Source organism: Carcharodon carcharias, chromosome 17 (genome assembly GCF_017639515.1).
Source record: "Carcharodon carcharias isolate sCarCar2 chromosome 17, sCarCar2.pri, whole genome shotgun sequence".
Classification (NCBI taxonomy): domain Eukaryota; kingdom Metazoa; phylum Chordata; class Chondrichthyes; order Lamniformes; family Lamnidae; genus Carcharodon; species Carcharodon carcharias.
Genome location: NC_054483.1, coordinates 53753302 through 53770480, shown reverse-complemented (window position 1 = coordinate 53770480; position 17179 = coordinate 53753302). Strand labels below are relative to the sequence as shown.

General features: G+C 41.6%; 1 protein-coding gene across 1 annotated transcript in view; it reads left to right on the top strand.

The window, feature by feature from the left end:
- tfam (transcription factor A, mitochondrial) overlaps positions 1-17179 on the top strand; it is a 34149-nt gene that overhangs the window by 154 nt on the left and 16816 nt on the right. The window contains exons 2-5 of the mRNA XM_041210012.1: positions 5744-5871; positions 9361-9431; positions 9654-9803; positions 15539-15634. Of these exons, the coding sequence (XP_041065946.1) occupies positions 5744-5871; positions 9361-9431; positions 9654-9803; positions 15539-15634 (445 nt within the window). The remainder of the gene's footprint in view (positions 1-5743; positions 5872-9360; positions 9432-9653; positions 9804-15538; positions 15635-17179) is intronic.

Sequence of the window (17179 nt, the reverse complement as noted above, 5' to 3'; positions counted from 1 at the left end):
GTAAGTGAGGTCGGTCCTGGGCAATCGGCGCTCGTGCAGGAAGCAGCTGCGAGGCCCCTTGACCCGGGGATGGAGTGCGCGCAGGCGGGCTCCCTCCCTCCCGGCTTCCATTTGCTGCAACATTGTAACCGGGAGCAGCAAATGTTACAATGTCTCAATCTGTTACAATGCAGAGTCTGCTACTAATGTAACCATCAGTCATTCAAGCAACTGAGAGGGATTCAATAGCGATCAGAGCTCTGATGGCCTACATCCTCCCCAGCCTTCATCCCGCCTTCCTCTCCAGAAATGGTCACCCGCTCTGGATACTTTGTTTACTCTGAGACATCTTTGTTCCCTCCTCCCCCAGGATATAACCGTCTCCACCCACCCCCTCCCCGAAAAAACACATAACTCTCCTTCCTCCCCCAAACACAACCCTCACCTTCCTACCCACAAAACACATAACCCTCTCCTTCCTATTCCCAAAACACACAACCCTCACCTTCCTACCCTCTCAATGCATAACCCTCTCCTTTCCACACCCGCACCCCCCCCCCCGACATTAACCCTCATGAGCATGTAAAAGGTGCTTTTGAAGTGAAAGTTCTTTCCTCTTTCTATCAAGATGAATTTCATGTGCTCTCCCAATCTCCCAAAAATGGGGTAATTCCTTCATTGTAGCTGGGTTTGAATCAGTAACTGCTGTTAACTGAAAAGTTTAGTGCCTCAGGAATAAATACATGAGGTGTTAATTGTTATAATTAAAAATGTAATCTTAATAACAGTATGCTTTATTTAGAAAAGTGTCCATGTTTTGAGTTCTAGTGCTTGGGAAGTCCACTGGTGAGCAATGACTTTTGTATTGTGCAATTTATATTATAGTTATGTTTTATTTAAAGGTACTTGTTTAGATGCACAAACCTTTCCATGTCAAAAACACTTGTTGGAACTGCATTGCCTTTGAAGGAGGGCATTTGTAATAATATATCTTGGGGGATTAGGAGTTCCTCAAATTACTGTAAATCCAAAATAGTATGTCAGGTACAATTGTGTGTTTCCAAGCTCTCTGTTCAAGTTTGTTGGAGGCCTGGAAGCTGAGGACAGTATGTGATTTGCAGAAAGGAAGAAAATCACAAATGCTTTGCTGAAATAAATTGTCAACAGTTCAGCCTGATGCATGGTTTATAATCAAGGCCCTTTGGTTTACGATGACAGATGCTGAATTTAACTTATTCTCTTCTTCACCTGGATTTCTATCACACTTTTGGGGGGTGGGGGGTGGTTGGATTTAGTGATTCCATTTCTTTTTTTTTTTAATTGAATGAAAATGGCGGCCTTGCTTGTAACTTATAGCAGAACGGCTATTTTCTGCATTCAGGCTATCGTTTATCGCGACTGAATAATTCATATTCTCTCCGTTATGTGGAATACTGAAACTTTTACTAATATTTTGGGAATTCTTTCGGTTTTGCTCCACCTATTCTTTTCCTGTGCCAACTGGTCCTTCAGGAGACAATGCATCAGTTGCTAAACTTCTCTCAGACATTTGGTGAAGGAGATCAGAAGTGAATCTTTACTGTTTTAAATTTATTCATAAAGTGAGACATTACAAAATATAGCTTGTAACTCTGCAACCCACCACCAGTGTCAATAAGTGCCTCTCTATACTCCTTTTGAGTAAATCCAGTAAATGAGCAAATTAGGTAATGAACAAAACTTTAAAGGAAATTTATCAAATTAATTTAAAATGTTGTTTTGGGTGGAGATGATGCCCATCGGTCACGGTGGAAGGCCTCAAGGGTACCGGTGGACACTGCATCCTCCCTCTGGAAAAAGGGGGATCGGCAAGGGGATGGAGGAGAGAGTTCATGATCTGAAATTGTTGAACTCAATATTGAGTCCAGAAGGCTGTAAAGTGCCTAGTCAGAAGATGAGGTGCTGTTCCTCCAGTTTACGTTGAGCTTCACTGGAACATTGCAGCAGGCCAAGGACAGACATGTGGGCATGTGAGCAGGGTGATGTGTTGAAATAGCAAGCGACAAGGAGGTCTGGGTCATGCTTGTGGACAGACCGAAGGTGTTCCACAAAGCGGTCACCCAGTCTGCATTTGGTCTCTCCAATGTAGAGGAGCCTGCATGTATAAAGGTCCTGATCCGAAACAGCCCATGTTTCTGCCTTTTGTCTGTTGACTGGCCTACTGTGTTGTGTATTCCAATAACTTTTCTGTTTCCACTTCAGATTTCATCAGCATTTAAGCTTTTTTTCATCACCATCTAATGTGTTGCACCACAAGCAGCAGCAGGCTGAATTACTTATCACAAGGTGAATGGGTCACCCAAACTCTTGCCGTTTGCTTCCAGAGTTGAACTACAAATGGTCTGGCAGCATCTAGTGCTTGTTAACAGCATTGCATCTCTCAAAAGGTGTTTCCTTGAGGCAAAAACATTCATGATTGGATCAAATGAGCACCGCCAGTTTGCTGAAACATAGTTAGGAGGAGGTACAAATCAATGCAACATGGGCCAATCAAATAAAAAATGACTTGCATTTATATAGTGCTTTTCATGATCACTGGGCATCTCAAACTGCTTTACAGCCAATGACGTACTTTTTGAAGTGACCGAAGACACTGTTGTAGGAAACTCAGACAAACAGCAATGTGCTAAAGACCAGATTTTTTTTGTGATTTTGATTGAGGGAGAAATATTGGCCCAGATGCTGGGCATAACTCTACAGCTCTTCTTTGAGTTAGTGCAATGGGATCTTTTACATCCGCTCGAGCAGACAGGTAGGGGCCTTGATTTAAAGTTTCATCCAAAAGACGGCACTTCCAACAGTGCGGCATTTCCCACAGTGCAGCACTTCTTCAGTACTGCACTGGACTGTGACTTTTGAAGTTCATACTCCTGAGTGGATCTTGAAACTGGAATCTTGTGACTCAGACACTAGAGCTCTGCCACTGAACCACTGCTGGCACTCATTGTTTTCAGTGTCACCTTGGCTCAGTGGGTGGAACTGTACCCTCCAAAGTGGAGGCATTTAGGTGCAAGCCACACTTTGGACTTGAGGCTGAAGTGTCTAGCAGTGTTGAGAGAGTACTGTATTGTTGGCAAGATGCTGCCTTTTGGATGAGATGTTAACCTGAGGCTGCACCTACTTGGTCAAGTGTGGTGAAAATTCTCCTGGCTGGCTGTTTTCCCTTTATTATCAAAATAAAACCCTAGATTATCTGGTTGTCCATTCATTTGGCGTTTATGGAACTTGGCAGTGTACAAATTGGCTGCTGTATTTATCCACATAATAAGCGATTACATTTCAAAAGAAAGCAACTGGTTTTAAAGAACTTTAGGAAGTAATTGGGGGAATAATAAGTTGCTAGATAAATTCAAGCTTTAGGTTTCAGATCATTTTGATGGTCTTGTTGCTTTTGAATGTACTGCATCATATATCCCTAAATTGTCAAATTAGATAAAGGAGGTGGATTAGGTGAGTGTAAGTAAATCATTATTTTGGTGACTTTGGAAAGACTGATCTAAATACTGCAGCATTGAAGGAAGACAGCAAAGAAGTGGGACTAGCAGAATGAAGAAGGGTAGGATACAAATGGTTGGATCAAGACATCAGAATTGCATGAGAGCCATACAGAAAGAGCAAAGTACAACCAGAAAGATTGAGTGAGCACAGCAAGAATTCAGGAATGGAGGGAACATAAGCAATTATAGGGAGAGAGTTAATTATTTTTGTCTGATCTAACACCATGGGGGATGCTTCTTTTTAAGGAGGGAGTCTCTTGCTTCAAACATTGCTTACAACACTTCACATTGTCTAAACTTACTATGAAGGTTCCTACTACTTTTCTGTTACTTAAATACGTTTTAGCTTTTTCTAAAAAGAATAATGAGATGTTCTGATGCCACGTGATTGTTCTAATTCTATTTGGCCTCAGAAAAAACCTGCTTCAGGCTAGATTGATGGATTGACACTGCACTTCCCTGTGGAACTTGTGGACCAGTCAAAAATATCCTTGTCATCAAAGCACTGGAAGATTTATTAATTGTTTGAGTCAGAAGGGACTTGAGCACATAATCTAGACTGAGGCTTTAGTGGAATGTGAAGGAATACTGTTCAGGGGGTGGTGCTGACTTTCAGATGATGGCTGTCTACCTTTTAGATGGATGTGAGAGATCCCATGGTACTGTTCAAAGAAGAGTGGGTGATTTCTCCCGGTGTCTTGATCAACATTTATCCCTCTACCAGCACCACTGAAAAACAGACTCACTAAGCATTCATCCCATTGCTATTTGTGGGAGCTAACTGTATAACAAAAATGGCTGCCATAGTTGCCAGCAAAACCACAGTAACTACACTTTAAAAGTAGTGACTTGGATGTGAAACACTGGTGAATCCACAGGATGTGAAAAGTGCTTTATACAGATCTTGCACCTGGTTATCAGAAAATGTCAGTTTTATGAGCAATGTGCTTAACAGGTTAAAGGTTGCGCCTGTTACATTTTTGCATGTTTTTAACCTGTTTATTTTTGTCGGGATTCTCTGTAAATGAGCTCCTGGTCCTTGCATGTTTGAGAGTTTGCATGCACTCCATATCTACGTACATTTTGATAGCACACCTAGGGCAATGAATAGAAAATCTTTTTTAGACTTGCTCTGATTATTGGTTCATTCCAGTCCCTCCACTGGATCCTCCTTGTGACTTTGGTGAGCAGCAGACTGTCTCAAAATGAGATTTTTTCTCAGTTTGGCTTTAATTGCTGACCAAAGCTATTAAGCAATATCTCAACAGGCAAGTAAGTAAGCAGTAACTGCTAACTTCTCGTAAGAAAAATTGAATAGTTTAAATTTCCAAATTTTTAGAAGTGAATTCATAGTGAATTGATTTCACATTGTCTGCATTACTCGTCCAGGCTCCGAACTGCTAGTCCGATGTAACCACTACACTACTGTAACCAAGTTTTAACCATTTTGAATTTATTGATTTATGGGTTGTGACCATTTGTTGTCCATCACAAATTGCTCTTGAGAAGGTGTTGATGGCCTGCACTCTTGAACTGCTGCAGTTCATGTGGTGAAGGTCCTTCCATAGTGTTATTGGGGAGGGAGTTCCAGGATTTTGACCCAGTAGTGATGAAAGAAAGGCAATATATTTCCAAACCTGGATGGTGTGTGACTTGGAAGGAAACTTGGAAGTGCTGTTGTTCCCTTGCCCTTGTCCTGCTAGGTGGTAAAGGTCACAGATTTGGAAGGTGCTGTTGTAGAAGCATTCGCAAGCTGCGTTTGTGCTAGAGTGAGTTCATGTGTGAGATGATGAATTGGGTGGCCATAATGCCACGCTTTGACCTGGCTGGTGTTGAGCTTCTTGAGTGTTGTTGGAATCGTTGGATTGCAAGCTATGATTAGGCAAATAGCTTTGCCCCATTGCCCATGAGGCAAAAAGTTTAGCTCAATAAGTTGTTTGCCATGCCCTCCTTCATTGTGTCTCAATCTCTCACTTTACAAATCGCTTATAACTTCTTTCTCTCTCGCATTATAGGTTTTGCTCAATGGGCTGATTTTCTTTGCAATCCATAGCAATCACTAAAATTTCTTCTCTGAACAGCTTATATCATAGTTACAACTAACAGAAGATTTGTCACAAATGTTGAGCAAAAATACTTTTTTCCCATCTTAAAATTTTTGTTAGTTTTGTATTGTCATTCAATGGAGAATTATAATGGAAATTTTTCTTTATCTGATACAATTACAGCAGTGTATGTTCAGTATTAAGAAAACTGTCATTGGATAACACCTCCTCTACCCCTCCGAAGCGGCCACTCAATGCTTACCTGCGCTATGTGGTGGAACAGCAACAGGTTTTATTTAAACAAAATCCAGGTAAAGATAAAATTATAAATGGAAATAATTTTAGTAATAAAGTACTTCAGGCTTGGGACTGCAACTGTTATATTGTCTGAAAGATTTTTTGTGTCCCCTGACTAAGAATTCTCTTACAAGCAGCATTGAAAGGTGTTGGTTAAAAAAAACTTGATTGTATCTCTTTTATCTTTTTGTTTTAATCATCATGTCCTGGCTAATATTTATTTCTTAATCAACATCATTTTAAAAAAAACCCCAGATGATCCCATTATCTCACTGATGCTTCTGGGATCTTGCTGTGTGTGAATTGACTTCCTCCTTTCCTTACATTATGACAGTGACCACATTTCAAAACCATTTCATTGATTGTAAAGTGCTTTGGGTCATTTTGAGGTTGTGAAAGATGCTATAAAAATGCAAGTTTTTCTCTTCATTCTGTTAAGTATTGTTTCTATATAATAGTTCTGATGAAGAGTCATATGGACTCAAAACGTGAACTGTATTCCTCTCCGCAGATGCTGTCAGACCTGCTGAGTTTTTCCAGCTATTTTTGTTTTTGTTTCAGAGATCCAGCATCCGCAGTATTTTGCTTTTATTCTATATGTTAGTGTTGCACTGAACCTCTTATTGCTTAGATAGCACTCGAACAGGAGTAACGAATCAACTCCTAGGACTCTTTTATAACTGGCTGATTCCGATGTATGAGATACAGATTGGCCACAATAAATTTCTTCCATTCTGGTCTGACGAAATTTCAATATATCGCAACATTAACTAATTACACCCCCCCCCCCACCAAACTTTTGAATATACTGTGGCATCTTATCAGACATTTAGCCCAGCAGCAGGCAATCTATTTTTCCATCAACTAATATTCATTAGACTATCAGCAAAAATCTTCAGTTTTCAGCTGGCCATGGGGATGGGTGAAGGGGATGGAGGGTGGTGGAAGGGGCGGTAGATAGCTCTGGAATGGAGGGCCTCTTGGTATTTGGGACTAGATAAAATCTTTGAGAGAGAAATGGATTGGGAGCCAGGGAGGAAATTAAAGAATGAAAGGTAAGTGAAGAAGAAGGAGAATTGCACCAATTTTTGGTAAAGTAAGACTATTAGTGTGCATGTTCTATCCTATGCAAAAACATATTCACTTCTTAATGTCATTGCTTCTGGGCTGTCCCCAAATCTAACCCTAACACAGTCTCTTGTGCATTGATCTGCTGTTTCTTCACCCAACTTGTGCTCAGTTAATTCCACAGGTGAATCATTTCTGTTGACCTTTGTGTTGGGGAGCAGTGGGGCGGGGGGTGTGGTGGATGGTAAGAGGTGGGAACGGGCCTTTACACTAGAAAACCCCATGATAACATAAGTGGAATTTTGAGAGAATATTTCTGGAGCAAAGCTGGGATGAACGTAAGTTTGCGTGAACAGACAAACATAAGAAATATGAGCAGGAGTAGGCCATACTGCGTTTTGAGGTTGCTCTACCTTTCAATAAGACCATGGCTGATCTATTTCAACTCCACTCTCTTGCTCTATTCCCATATCCCTTGATTCCCTTAGCAGCCCAAAAAATCTATTGATCTCAATCTTGAATATACTCAATGACTTAGCATCCACAGCCCTTTAAGGTAGAGAATTCCAAAGATTCACAAGCCTTTGAGCGAGGATATCTTTGCTCATCTCAGTTCTAAATGGCCGCACTTTATTCTGAGACTTTGACCTCTAGCTTTAGATTCTCCAGCCAAGAAAAACAACTTCTCGGCATCTATCCCATCAAGCCCTCCAAGAACTTTGTCCATTTCAATGAGATCACCTCTCATTCTTCCAAACTGTAGAAGATATAGGCCCATTCTACTCAATCTCTCCTCAGGACAGCACTCTCATCCCTCATAGGTTGAGGCTTCAACTAAGTTTGTAGACAATCCTGCACAGGCATTACTGAAAACTACAAACATTTAAGCATACATAATAATTAGGAGCAGGAGTAGATCATAAGGCCACTGGAGCCTGTTCAGCCATTCAGTACAATCATGGCCAATCTTCTGCTTCAGCTTTCCTGCCCACTGCCCATATTACAATGATTGTATAATATTGTATTGCAAGCTATCAGACTTATAGAACTTTTTGTATAAGTAATGATAAGTAGAAAATGGGACTTGCATTCTACAAAATGCCGAGAATCTAGCTCGCTCCTGAATGTGGATCACTCACTGGACCAGGCGCTTGTGAATTGCAATGGATATTGAGAGTATATATAACTCACCATCTCTCCTTTCTGAGCAATGGCTTTTCAATGCCTTTACACACGCAGCTGGCTGAGATCTCACCCATCGCTGTTCTTTTTTCCTTTGTTATGACCAAGCTTAAGAAATACACTTTAACATTTTAGTGACATAGTGGAATTCTGCATATAAGGACTTAAAAAGAATAACATTTTGGCCTGGAGTTTCCTCTACATTTGTGGCCTGAGAGATGGGAACCTGGGGTGCAAGCAATTATGGTGCTTTAAAAAATCACAGAAATTTTGGGTGCGCGTGAGCTACAGGCATAACTGCGACATGACCAAGTCTGCTTGATCTTTTGCATTAGCCCATCAAACCCTCAGACCAAGTGAATTTTCACCCACAAAACTGGCTATGTCTCCAACTTTCAAAGGCAGGGATCCTCTAATTACCATTTTTGGTAACAATGTGACCAGATGTTGCTGTGCAGCAGGAAAATAAGTCATTTTTCGATTGCAGTTTTTGGAGATTTTACTCCAAATTCACCATCACTGTTTTGTTTTCATTTATTCTTTCATGGGATGTGGGCGTCGCTGCAAGGCCAGCATTTGTTGCCCATCCCTAATTGCCCTTGAACCTAGTGGCTTGCTAGGCCATTTCAGAGGGTACTTAAGAGTCAACCATATTGCTGTGGGTCTGGAGTCACATGTAGGCCAGACCAGGTAAGGATGGCAGATTTCTTTCCCTAAAGGACTTTGGTGAAACAGATTTTTTACGACAGTCGATGATAGTTTCATGGACACTATTACTGAGACTAGTTTTCAATTCCCGATTTTATTAATTGAATTTAAATTCCACTGGCTGCCCTGCTGGGGTTTGAACTGTTGCCCCCAGAGCATTAACATAGACCTCTGGATTACTAGTTCAGTAGCATTACCACTATGCCATAGCTTTTGAATTGAATTTTATGGCATGTTTAAAACTGAAAGCTTCCTGATTCCAGATTCCTAAACTTAAATTTTCTTTCTTAAGGAAGAAATGCGTGTTATGGGTTTGGCACTCTCCTTAGGCTCCAATAGCTTAAGCCAAATTGCTCACAATTTATGGAATTGGGTGCATACTTGGGCCTAACTTGATATTGGTAAAATTTCCAGGTCTAACTTTCAGGTTGCATCCATGGGGGAAGCTCGAAGCCTTTGTACTTTCACATTGCCTGGTGATTATTAGCTAATACCATTAAGTCATATCTTATTTGACCTTCTATAATGAACGTTACTCTTTACAGGTGTAAAGGTGGCAGAAAAGACTAAGTGGATTGCTCAGGCATGGAGACAGTTAACGCCGGATCAGAAGCAAGTAAGTATCTTCCGTTTGGCGCTCGGGAGTTATTGGCAAGATCTAGAAATTGTAAAATGGCCTAAAAACCATACATACCTAAAAATGGTAAGCATTGTGTGGGGGAAAAAAAAAAGGTCCTCACGCAACGTTGCTGTTCAGCTCATTATCAAAAATGGCTCTTTGTATTTGATTACCTGGAAGTATTTGACGTAACTGAGAATGTAACTGTCTTCCTTCCAGCCATATGAAATTGCAGCAAATGATGCCAGATTGAAATATAAAGTGGAACTGGCAGCCTTCAAAGCTAAACTCACTCCAGCTCAACTGGCCAGCTTGAAAGAAGAGAGGAGACAAAAACTGGCCAAACGGAGAACAATAAGGAAAAAACGAGTAAGTTCTACATCAGCAAAGTATCTTGCTAGGCCATAAAATACCCGAGAGAGTACTACATCATGTACTTTACTCCGTACTGTGCACAGTTCTCGTCCCAATATACCTTGGTTAGACAAGACTTGGGCATAGTTCTGGTCTCCACTGTAAAAATAACGTAGAAGCACTGGAGAAAGTGCAGAAGATTTACAATGATATTGGAACTGAGAAATCACTATTATCAGGAAAGATTGAACAGGTTGGTGCTTTTTTCTTTAGAAGAGAGGAAACTTGGAGGAGGCGATAAAATTATGAATCAGTTGGACAGGGTAGATGGAGACAATTTTTCCACTATGGGAGAATTGAGTTGCAAGAACGTTAGTACTAGATGGTTGTACTGATGCTCTTGCTACTCAGTTCTCCCACAGACTGAAGACTAATAATTTCAGTAGGAAATCGAGGAGAAATTTCTTCATTGTCAGAGCATGGTTAGAATGTAGAAGTGGCTAAGGTAAATAACTTAGATGTTTTCAAAAGGACACGAGACAAATACATAAGTGAAAAGGGAATTGAAAGATATGCTGAAAGACTGCGATGAAGCAGATGGAATGGAAAGAGACCTGTGTGGACTATAAACAGCAGCATAGACTAATTGGGCTGAATGGCCTGTTTCTGTACTGTATAGTCAATGCAATGTATTCTGCTAAACCATAAAATACTTAGGGAGTACGAAATCAGCAATATATCCTGATAGGCCATAAAGCACTCTTGGGGAGGACATTAAATTACTCCACTGCTGACATTAAATCAGCAATGCACACTGTGGCCATAAGCTGCCTGGGGAGTACTAAATCAGAATGCATGCTGAAAGACCATTACCTGCTCCTTGGGGTATCAGATCAGCAATGTATAGTGATATGACCATAAAGCATTCTTGAAGTACTAAATCAGTATTGTATACTGACGTACCATAAAATACTGTGTGAGAGCATATTTTTCAATGAAGCGGTTGTGTTGAAAATGTTGTTGGAATTATGCCTTATCTTTACATGGCTGTCCTTGTAAATGAGTTTTCATTTGTTTCTTCAGAGTTTCACTTAGTAACAATGTACCAGAGCAATGTACCTTAATGTCTGCCCGTGCAAAGTAATTATTGTCAGCCCAGTTACGTTGACTAGCACAAGGTTCACTTTAAAATGATACCTGGCATTTTTCCAATTAGTGTACTGAATTATTTGCTCTTTACAAAAACCTACGTTAATTGGATATAAACCCACTTCAAGTACTGGTAATAAAATCTGAGCATGAGCATTGTTAGATACAGAGCTATGGAGCTTGACCCATGCACAGTGAAATGTTATATTCATTGCCAAAAATGTAGGTGTTAGTTAACTACCTTTAGAATCTGTGTTATTTGAAGTACTAGTACAGTGCAGTCTAGTGTATTGGCTGCATCTATGTGTATTGCCTATTTTAATAAGAAGTTTTGTTGAAAGTAACCTTATGGAAAAGTCTACGGTTGCATTGTTGGTGTACTGGGTTCTCAGTTAAAGAGAGACTAGTTTGTGTTCCTCCAGAGTCACTCAGCTTCTGACCTCATTACAGCCTTGGTTCAAACATGGATGAAAAAGCTGAACTCCAGAGGTGAAGTGAGAGTGACTGCCCTTGACATCAAGGTTGCATTTGACCGAGTGTGGCATCAAGGAGCCCTAGCAAAACTGGAGTCAATGGGGATTGGGGGGAAAACTCTCCACTGGTTGGAGTTCATACCTAGTACAAAGGGAGATGGTTGTGGTTGTTGGAGGTTAATCATCTCAGTTCTAGGACACCACTGCATGAGTTGCACAGGGTCGTGTTCTATGCCAAATCATCTTCAGCTGCTTCATCAATGACCTTCCTTCCATCATAATATCAGAAATGAGGATATTCGCTGATGATCGCACAATGTTCAGTACAATTAAGGACTCAGATACTGAAGTAGTCCACCTCCAAATGCAGCAAGACCTGGACAATATCCAGGCTTGGGCTGACAAGTGGCAAGTAACATTCATGCCACACAAGTGCCAGGCAATGACAGTCTCCAAAAAAGGAGAATCTAACCATTGCCTCTTGACATTCAATGGCATTACCATCACTGAATCCCCCATTATCAACACCCTGGAGGTTACCATTGACCAGAAACTGAACTAGACTAGCCACATAAATACTGTGGCTACAAGAGCATGTCAGAGGCTAGGAATCCTGCAATGAGTAACTCATCTCCTGACTCCCCAAAGCACGTCCACCATCTACAAGGCACAAGTCAGAAGTGTGATGGAATACTCTCCACTTGCCTGAACGAGTGCAGCTCCAACAACACTCAAGAAGCTTGACACCATCCAGGACAAATCAGTCTGCTTGTTTGTCACCCCATCCACAAATATTCACTCCCTCCACTATCGATGCACAGTAGCAGCGGTGTGTACCACCTACAAGGTGCACTGCAGGATCTCACCAAGGCTCCTTAGGTAGCGCCTTCCAAACCCACGACTGCTACCATTTAGAAGGATAAGGGCAGCAGATAGATGGGAACACCACCATTTGGAAGATCCCCTCCAAGCCACTCACCATCCTGACTTGGAAATATATCGCCGTTCCTTCACTGTTGCTGGGTCAAAATCCTGCAACTCCCTAACAGTGCTGTGCGTGTACCTACACCAAATTGACTGCAGCAGTTCAAGAGGCAGCTCACTGCCACCTTCTCAAGGGCAGTAAACACTGGTCTAGCCGGCAACACCCACATCCAGTAAAATAAATTTTACAAAACTCAGTCTTCATTGATACCTACTTTTGCTGCCCCGTATTAGTTTTAATCTTGTCTGAGAGAAGCCTGACAGGAGGGAATACCTTCCTTGTGAATGGAGTAGATTATAGGCGTTGGTTTAGCTAAAGGGAGTATCTTCTTCCAAAAGGTGGACAGCACCATCGACAGATCATCCTCTGCCATTTCCAGTATCCCCAGCACAATGCAATCACCAAACATGTCCTCACTTCTCCTCTCCTATCATTCCAAAGGGACCATTCCCTCCTTAATCACCCCCAACATCTTTCCAATGGCATCTGTCCATACAAGCGCATGAGATGCAACACCTGCCTATTTGCCTCCCCGCTCCTCACCATAAGAACACAAGATATAGGTGGAGGAGTAGACCACGCGGCCTATTGAGCCTGCTCCACCATCCAATATGCTCTTGGCTGATCTTCAGCTTCAACTCCATTCTCCCACCCACTCCCCATTCCCCTTAAGCTCAAAACACTGTCTATCCCAGCCTTAAATATATTCAACAATGGAGCATCCACAACCCTCTGGGATAGAGAATTCCAAAGATTCACAACCTTTTGAGTAAAGCAATTTCTCCTCATCCCAGTCCTAAATGATTGGCCCCTTATCCTGAGACTGTGCCCCTGTGTTTTACATTTCCCAACCAGTGGAAACAATCTCTCAGCGTCGACCTTATCAAGCCCCTTTGGAATCTTCAATGAGATGGCCTCTCATTTTTCTGAACTCCATTGAATATAAACCCAATTTACTCAGCCTTTCACCGTAGGACAAACCCCCTCGTCCCAGGGGCTCATTTAGTGAACCTTTCAGGACTTCAAACACTTCTTCCAGTGAAATAGTGATTTGATTGTACTTATTTCAATTTAGTATGCTCGGGGGAATTTTATGGAGGGCTGGAAAGCGACCCACCTTGCCTCCTTCGTGAAGGCCCACGAATGGCTTTTTCTGGGATTGAGGTCCCCGAGATCAAGGAACCCAGGGGCTGAAATCACAACCAAGTTCTGCTGGCCAACCAGAGGCCAGAAGCTCTTGCTCACCAGCAAGATGATGACGATGGTCGCTGCGGAACGGCAAACACTGGAGGCCCAGGATCCAGGAGCGACCCAGGCCTGAATTAAGTCATGAAGGGAGGAGTTTCATGGGATGGGGGTTATGGAAGGGGGTAGGGCAGGTTTGCAGCAGTAGCAGGGGGATGGCTCTCCGCTGGCTCCCCCCTTCCCAATGCCAGACCCTTCGATCAGTCACCTTTGGATAAGGTAAAAACAAAAAAACTGCGGATGCTGGAAATCCAAAACAAAAACAAAAACAGAACTACGTGGAAAAACTCCAGGTCTGGCAGCATCGGCGGAGAAGAAAAGAGTTGACGTTTCGAGTCCTTGTTCTGTCGAAGGGTCATGAGGACTCGAAACGTCAACTCTTTTCTTCTCCACCGATGCTGCCAGACCTGCTGAGTTTTTCCAGGTAATTCTGTTTTTGTTTACCTTTGGATGAGGGTTGCCCTCCCTACCCCGGGAGACCATATGCAGCCCGGACAGGCTTGCTTGTCGTGCTCCCCGAGTGGTGACAGGCCCACCTGCTGCTGGATTAATACTAGAGGGATGCAGCCCTTAAATGGGCATTAATTGGCCATGTAAGCGCCTCAGTTGGAGTCTGGGCAGGAAGTCCGTTCATGAGTCTTCCCACCCTGGACTTGGCAGAGGCAGAAGGTGGCAGGGTGTTTGTACGTTGTCCTCCTGCTTGATTAAATGCCCTCCATGCCTCCAAACAAGTCACAAGGGAGGTCATAAAATTCCCCCATTATATTCGCAGAATGTGCTCTCTATACTGGGGACACCAGAGCAGGTTGGGTGACCGCCAGGCAGAACAGCATTGTTCGGTCCACAAGCATGACCCCGAGATTCCTTGCCCGTCATTTTGATTCTCGAACTTGCTCCCAACTCTTTCCTTTGTCCTTGGCCTGCTGCAGTTTTCCAGTGAAGCTCATCGCAAGCTCAAGTAACAGCGTCTCATATTTTGACTTGGCATTTTACAGCCATCTGGACTCAATATTGAGTTCAACACTTCTGGATCATAACCTCTGTCCCCATTTTGTTTTGTTTTTTTTTGCTGGTTTGGGTTTTTGCTGCTGTTCTCAATTCCTATATTTTGCATTTGGATGGCTGCTATCCTGCTATTCACATCACCTCTAGCCACATCTTTTGTTTCTTTACTTGTACCATTACCACTCCTTTGACTTTTGTGCCATGAAACCTCTTGTCATTTAACCTCAAACAAAAGCAAAAAATTGCTGGAAAAACTCAGCAGGTCTGACAGCATCTGTGGAGAGAAAGAGTTAACGTTTCAAGTCCTGATGACTCCTCTTCGGACTCTTCTTCATTTAGCCTCTCCTGCCTTCCCATCACAGACCTTCCATTTTGTGCTTCTTCTCCGCCCCCCAACCCCCCCACCTTTCACTTGTTCAAAACCTACTACGTTTCTAACTTTTCCCAGTTCTGATTTCTAACTTTAACTCTGCTAGCTCTGTTTCTATCTCCACAAAGGCTTCCTGACCTGCTGAGTATTTTCAGCACTTTCTCTAATTTCAGATTTCCAACGCCCACAGTGTTTTGCTTTTGAACTTAATCTTGAAGTTGTGTATGCCGCTTCGAGTACTCTGAGGGAAAAATAAGTGCAGCCAGAAACCCCTGTTCATAGTGTCGCAGTTAAAATGTGTGCTTCACACCTCTTGTTCACTTTGAATGTGGCTACAGCACGTGAAAATTGTGTGCTCCCAGGTGGGAACTTGGCAATGTAGAGAAGAAAGTCGTTTTGATGGAATGTCACATTTCAACTCAGTAATTCTTTTGTTGAAGTAAAGAAGGCCGCGACATGAAGCGGTTTAAAACAGGTGTTAAAGGACTGATGATCGTTTTGAATTATTTTTATTTGCCTGTAGAAGCTTACTATTTTGGGAAAGCCTAAGCTACCTCGGACAGCCTTCAATATCTTCATGGCTGAAAACTTTGATGACGCCAAAGGTGCAACTTCACAGGTAAAAATGACACAGCAATAATTGTAATACTGGTGAACAAATAATTATTTAAAACACTCTCTTCTTACAGGTTAATATCTTACCATTAATATCAGCATTAAAAGTAGAGTGCTGGTTTCAATGTCCCATTCATTTGTCCTAGCACCTCTTCTTGAATGTTGCATGTAATTATAAAGGCATAGCACCTGGAAGATTTTAATGATATGGCTCTAAGAAACTGTGGAAGTTGGCCTTAACATCAATAAATGGCCTTAAATAAATTGGTACAAATTGAGATGTATAGTCTTAGAAAAATATTTGTAGGTGAAAGTGATACCATTCAGGGCTGAGTTTTGGTGGGAACAATACAGAACTATCTTTTAGAATTCATTTTAAATCCAGCTTCTTTGAAATTAAGTATGTAAGATATATGACACTGATTGTTATGTGATTATTCTGTTTACTATGGCAGTGGGCCTCAGCACTGTGGAATGGAGCACTTCTTCATTCATACCTGAGCCTTTAATCACCATCGACTCTATTCTCGGATGTCATGTAACAAGAGTTATATGTTTTAACTGTTAGCCCGTATCAACTTAATCTTTTAATCAACTTTTATTTTTAGATCTTCTCCACTTTGAAGACTAGCTTGTTAAACAATGATCTGCAGATTTCACCAAACTTCACCCCTTCTGATTTGGGTATCAACAGCAATCAACAATCCTTTGTATACTCCATTTCATTCAGAGGGACTCCTTTTTACCTATTTTGATGTTTGACCAATCAACATAGCTTTTACACACAAGGACGAACCTTCAGCAAAGTCACCTTAAACAGATACATGGCAAGGACTTATAATGAACAAATTTCAATTATTTGTTAGGTACCAGGCTTGCTTGTGAGCTGCTAAATTCCTTTACTTTCCAGCTTTAAGTAATAATAAACAGGACAACATTAAACAAAATGAGCTTTCCTTTGGACCATTTAGGTATTGCTTATTTCCACCCAGATAGTTTATTCCACCTGACATTTGTAAGCTTGGCAACCTTAGTCTACACAACTCTATTCATTAGTTTGGGGCCAGCCTCTAGCTATAAGTGTCCTTTGGTCTAAGATATCTGTCTGCAGCTCCAAAGATGCTTCATATTAATCCTTTAGGTATTTTTTCATTGTTCAGCCTGTTTTAAAACACCACTTCTAGAATGCCACACTAGGTTGGTTTTATACTGTCATTTTATACCTGAATGGAGCCGAATGAAACTGCCTAAACTCATTGCTGGAATGGAAGTCTCTAGATGGTTCTACACAAGGTAGATGGAATTCATACTTGGGTGAAGGTATGGCATGCAACTCTGACAAACCTCATCACAGTACATCATTATTGCCCTCCTGTTAGGCAGAACAACTGTCCTTCATTTATTAACTTCATTTATAAACATTGCATCTCCTGCTTATTCAAATAAAACAGAGTAATTTTTATATTGATCAATTCAGCACAGGGTCTAATGTTGCTTATTCCACTGTATAAGTATTTTATACGTTTTAAATTTTTCATAAACGTTATAT